At 36.1% G+C, this 6393-nt stretch overlaps 1 protein-coding gene across 1 annotated transcript in view; it reads left to right on the forward strand.

Annotated features, from left to right (window-relative positions):
- LOC107739013 (dihydropyrimidine dehydrogenase [NADP(+)]-like) overlaps nucleotides 1-6393 on the forward strand; it is a 202235-nt gene that overhangs the window by 185507 nt on the left and 10335 nt on the right. The window contains 1 exon segment of the mRNA XM_016550973.1: nucleotides 442-621. Coding sequence (XP_016406459.1) covers nucleotides 442-621 — 180 coding nt within the window.

The following is a 6393-nucleotide window of genomic DNA, read 5'->3' on the forward strand; positions in this document are numbered from 1 at the left end:
TTTTTTTTTTATAAATGAATTTTATTTATTTATTTATTTATTATTTATTCATTCATTCATTCATTTACTTATTTATGTTTACAGTCTAGGGCTACCACAGAGACACGTGAATTCTCAGGACAACTGTTTCAGTGATATTTGTCGGTTGTAGGGATATTTTATATGTGGTATTAAAAAAAATATATGCTTACAGCAGCTTTAAGAGGGTGCCATTCTGTCGTGATGTTGCGTGTATGTGGAGGTGTATTGTGATTTTTATTTTAGACATTTTGCCCTTTTATTTATAGTATAGTAGTGGAGAGGGGACAGGAATGTTATAGGACATGGAATTGGAAAATGTTGCAGGTCGGATTTAAACTTGCATTACCAATATGTGCACTAATCACTAGACCACAGCTCAGACGTGCACAGTTATTAAAGGAAATTGTGTTTTTCACACAGGTGTGCAGTGCAGTACAAAACCAGGACTTCACGGTGATTGAAGACTACTGCACCGGTCTGAAAGCCCTGCTCTACCTCAGAAGCCTTGAGGAGCTCCAGGACTGGGACGGCCAGTCGCCTCCAACTGCCCGCCATCAGAAAGGAAAGCCTGTGGCCACACTGGAGGAAGCCAAAGGAAGGGTGAGAGACTTCACAGCTGTTTTACAACACCCCTTTACTGATGATTACCCCTCCCCGGCTTTCCTCTCACGTTGTTTTCCTTATTACAGTCCTCCGACATGCCATTAAGGAGCTAAATGTAATTCCCATAATTCTACAGCTTAAGGAACAAGTGCTCATTAATGCAGCATTAGCATTAAACCTGTGGACTTGCATCCATCCATTTACTTGTTGTTAGTTCGTAAAAATCCACGTAATAACAGCGCTGCCCAATACACAAAGTGGCCGCTTGCACTTGTGCAATCTCAAAGGTGAAAGAACATTATAGAGCTGCGCTTAGTCGTTATGCTCCGGTTTTACCATTTTTTCTGGTAAAAGGAAGCACTTGGAGCAAAGTGAGTGCTAAGGTTAAAGTACGCCATGCCGATCGAATTTTTCCAAGTTTGAATCAAGCTTTGACTTTGGGGAGAAAATAATTGGTTTATTTTATGTCTTTTTCCTCACACATTCCATTTACATAACAGCAGCAACAAAAAAATATAGAATCCCAAACTGAGATTCGACAAAGGCAGCTGTTCACGCGTTTAATGGTTTGTACTTCACGTGTACGTTCAGCCCTCGGTAATCTGCCTCATTATTTGTGCACAAGGAATATTAGGCGGCATGTAAATGAGCAAAACTTCAGTAAACTCCTTTCAAAGCGGCGAATTAAAGGCCTTTATCAGATCACAGCCTTTCTGCTAATACACCAGCCGAGGGAAATGCTTTGAAGCCGCCTAGTGTTTTCTAACACGCTAGCTGCGACTTCTCAGCTTCTGACTGCAAGGCGGCTCAGCGCAATAGTTTAAATGCTAATGCCAAATGAGCGTCGGGGAATGAAGGAATAAAACGAAAGAGAAGCAGGCAGTGATAAGTGCAAGTCATTTTCATGTCGACAGGATATTAGTGCTGGAATTGGTGCAACAATACATTGGTGCTGGGAAAGCCGAGGGAAGATGTGGAGTGTTGTGTAGAAATATCACAACGGTCCGCGTGTCCCTGGGCGGCACTGAGCTGCATTCAGGGTTCCTGCTCAAAAGAAGGAAAAGTCACTGAGCGCACGGGTCGCGGGGATGTTCGGTTGACAGGCGGTCTTTTGTAAACTGAGAGAGGGAAAGAAAAATCAATTAACATTAGACCATGTGAGCATTGTGCTTCACGTCTGCTATTGTACAGGCAAGCTACTTCTCTGTCAGATGGATATAAACAGGAAACAGATTTGTATTTCTTCAGGAAAATGGGAGTTCTTGCAAGGTGATATGTGATAAAAATAAATCATTATGCAAATATTAAAAATACATAATTGCTGGCCGGCATAAATCCAAGTGCAGTTTTTTGATCTTCTGTCAAATAGGGTGCTTTATCGGAAATGTATTACTAATTTACAGTACTGTTCAAAAATTTGGGGTCAGTAAGATTTTTTTTTATTATTAAAATGCATTAAATTGGTCAAAAACTTTTATAATGCTACAAACAAATCTACAAAAAAAGGATCATGTGACACTGAAGACTGGAGTAATGATGCTGAAAATTCAGCTTTGCATCACAGGAATAAATTACATTTAAAAATATATTATAAAATATACTTTTTACTGACAAATAAATGCAGCCTTGGGGAGCATAAAAGACTTCTTTCAAAACGAATTTACAATTAACGTAATTTAATTGATAGATGTGATCATTAGGTACTTGAAAAGGATTTTTAAAACTCCAAAAAAATCAAATTTTTGCAATTTTGTTGACAACCCTTTTCAAAGCAATGTTCTTGTAAAAGATGATCAGAGATTGACTTCTGAAGGTTATTCCTCATACCATCATTCTAGTTTTAAAGGATAGGTTATAGTTTTAAACCTTTTTATTGTGTATCTTTACTTTTAATTACTTTTCCCTAACTTAAAGTGTTGAAATATTATGTTACCGGAAATGAAATGTTAAAATCAGTCATAATTTCAAATAATGTGGTATATTTTATCCTATGTATATTTTTTAATGGAGAGCCTATTCCTAATACTGTTGTTGTTGTTGTTGTTGTCATCATCTAAACATTTATTTATTTATTTATTTATTTATGGCTGTCTTCGAACATGTTTTCAAAAACACATATTTATTTATTTATTTTATTTTAGCTTAGACCTTTCCAGAAAAGTTCATATTTGGTTCATTTTTTTAATATTTAGGTCCAAAGTGAATAGTTAACATTTAGCAGGTCCAAGGCTTTTCTCTAAAAAGTGAGAAATATCATTATTATATCCCATGTAGTTCATCTGTACTGTATTCAAGATGTGTTTGTATGCTAGCATAATTATGATTTGAAAAACATCTGGTTTAAAACACACGGGTATTAATCTTATAATAGTATGGAAACGCTGTACAAGCAGTGGCTCGGTGACACAAACACACGGGCTCCATCTGCTCTGCTTTCTCCCTAACCAGGGCATTGTGTCAGCCCCTGACAGTGTGAGGCAAGACAACCTTGCTGAAGGCTTCATTACCATTATAGTCCTGCCAGGCAACACTAAGGCGCACAGGCAGCCGGACTGCTGTTTACAAGTGTTAATACCCCCACGGTCCGGCCTAGCCGAGAGAAAGTGCGTCAGATGACCAGCAGGCACACAAACAGGCAACAGTTTCAGTGTTGCACTGCCTGAGCGCAGCGTTTTAGAGATGGCAGCGAAAAACCAACCGCGCATCCCCTGAGAGGACGACGCTCGCTGCCTCAGCGAGAAGAAAAAAACAAACTTGTCTTTCACTGAACGCTCCCTTAGGCTCCGCTTTATCAACCACAGCGACTTCTGAGCTCTCGTCTTCTTTCCTTCACGTTGTGGAGTGATCAAACTACCTTTTTTTTATTCTTTGTGGCTAACAAATTTTCTCATAGCCCTCGCTGTCCTCCATCACCCTTTCTTATCGCTTCTGTCTTCAGTTTGCCGTTTTTCTTCGTTTGCTCTCTCTCTGTCTCTCAAGCTGTATATAAAGAGTGTCTGTGCTGGTGCTCGCGGTTCTCTGGCTCATCCAGCTTGCCACAAGTGAGCTGTCAGTCAGTGGAGGGGTTGTCTGAGAGCGGGCTGACAGGTAATATCAGTCTGGAGCCCTTCCCTGCCTGACACAACTCACTGGAAATATAACATTGTCCAACCACAGGCTCTGCATTTCAATTCCCTGCCCATGTTGTCTTATTTTATAGTCCAAAATTAATTTAAAATAAATTGAAATACAATAGAGGTACTTCAAATGACATTCAAGAAGACAAGTAGTGTGTTGAAATACCTCATACTACTTTTTATTATTATTCTCACACTTTTTCACATCTAACCACTTAAGATACAGACTCATTTTAAGTTTGAAAAGAAACATCTTTAAAGTCTTAATCTATATTAATGCAACTAGTTTGTACATTTAAAATAAGATAAATTACTTGAAGAGTTATTTAAAATATATATATATATATTAGAATTATTTTTTTAATTTTGTTTTTTATTTTTTATTTTGTAATTATTATTTATAATTTATTATTAATAAATTAGTATTATTAAAAATAAATGTAAGTATTTTTAACATTAACATTTGTGTATTTTATTATATTTATTATATATATTTATATATTTATAGCTTTTACTATATTGTGTCCGCACATATTAATGCACCATGTTTCTAAGTTTAAGATAATAAGATAAGTGATATTACTTGACAAAAGTTGTTTACAATTATTTATAATTTTTTTACTGTTAATAAATTATTATTATTAAAAATAAATGTTTTTTGTTTAACATGGGCATCTATTATATTTATTATACATATTTATAGCTTTTACTATATTGTGGCCGCACATATTAATGCACCATGTTTCTAAATTTAAGATAATAAGCTAAGTGATATTACTTGACAAAAGTTATTTAAAATTATTTATAACTTTTAATACATTTCACAATTGTTATTATTCAATAAATTTTACTGTCAAATTTACACTTCAGTATGCTATGCCACAATGTCTTGTTTCAGTGAATTAAATAAATATGTAAAGTAAATATGTCAATGGAGGAAGCACTATGAGGTCTGTAGGCTACTTTATGTATGTATGTATTTATTTATTTATTTATTTATTTCACTTCATTGTATCCCAGCTTAATATACAAGGACAAAAAAATTTATCTATTGTTTGAACATGCCAACAAACTTAACCCAGCAACATTAGCTCAACCAGTTTAGGACGAGATCGGTTAGACCTAACCGATGACAAATGTAGTGTTCGGGAAACCTGTTTGAACACGTTCATTATTTTTGCTATTCTGTTTGGTGATGTTGAGGCACAGAAACCACATACACTTTGTCTTTAAAAACATTTTCCCCTCAAAACCATCCCATCTTGTAATCTAGCCGCTTGATTGGAATCATGTTTATTTTAGGTGACATATGGGGTCATTTGTGCATAGGGCTGTGAACGGGCCAGTGGAGAAAGGTTTAGAGCACTGCTTTAGTGCACATTAAATATGAAGGGACTCAGCCGGCCGCTGTCCTGTTCGCCTGGCCAGAGTGAAGATGTACTGTTATTGCCGAGCGATTGTCCGACTGCTCAATGGGGTCTTTCATTAGCCCTCTCTCATATCTGACCCACGAGACGCTGGCCAATCACAAAGCATAACACACTGCTAGTGTTGTTCAGGGAGGTTTCAGTGCCGCAAAAGTGTGATTGGCTAAAAGCAAGGGTTTGACGCTAAATTACCGTTGAATAAATGTACGGCCATTACATATACATAAATTTTATATCTGCATAAAATCCAGATATAGTACATAGTTTTAAGTGTATTTAGTAATGTTCCTGTAGCTCAGTGGTAGAGCATTGCGTTAGCAGCGCAAAGGTCGTGGGTTTGATTCCCAGGGAACACACATACTGATAAAAAATGTATAGCCTGAATACACTGTAAGTCGCTTTGGATAAAAGCGTTGCATTAATTAAAATGCATTAATTGCTAAATGCATTAATTAATTAATTAATTTAGTAGTTGCTCTGAGTTATGATTCATAATGATGTGTGTATGTGTGTGTGTGTGTGTGTTTTATATAATATAGAAATATATAACTCAAATTACACAAATTAAGATATTGTTGATGAATTCTGAGAGCTCTCTGACCCTCCCATAGACAGCAAGGATACTACCACGGTCAAGGTCCAGAAACATAGCAAGGACATCTGTAAAATAATCCATGTGACATCAGCCGTTCAACCGTAATTTTACGAAGCTACGAGAATAATTTTTGTGGATAAAGAAAACAAAAATAATGACTTTATTCAACAATTTGTCTCCTCCCTATAACACCATTTTAGAGAGTATCCACTGAATGTAAACAAAGTATACTGTTCTGTGTCAGTTGCGCCACTCGGATACATTGATTTAGTTCAGATCAAAGCGTAAACAATGTAGAGAATGTATCCATGTGGCACAACTGACACAGAACAGTAAACGTTCTTTACGTTCAGTGGATAATCTCCAAAATGGCACTAGGGTGATGCGGAGGAGACAAATTGTTGAATAAAGTCATTATTTTTGTTTTCTTTACGCACAAAAAGTATTCTTGTAGCTTCGTAAAATTACGGTTTTCTTGAAGATGACTAAGGACTCAGCTGAAAAAACTTCATCATCAAATATCTTTTATTTGTAGTTATATAGGTGCATCTCAATAAATTAGAATGTCGTGGAATAGTTCATTTATTTCAGTAATTCAACTCAAATTGTGAAACTCGTGTATTAAATAAAT

This window comes from Sinocyclocheilus rhinocerous, unplaced genomic scaffold (assembly GCF_001515625.1).
Source record: "Sinocyclocheilus rhinocerous isolate Xijiao unplaced genomic scaffold, SAMN03320098_v1.1 scaffold1697, whole genome shotgun sequence".
Taxonomy (NCBI): Eukaryota; Metazoa; Chordata; class Actinopteri; order Cypriniformes; family Cyprinidae; genus Sinocyclocheilus; species Sinocyclocheilus rhinocerous.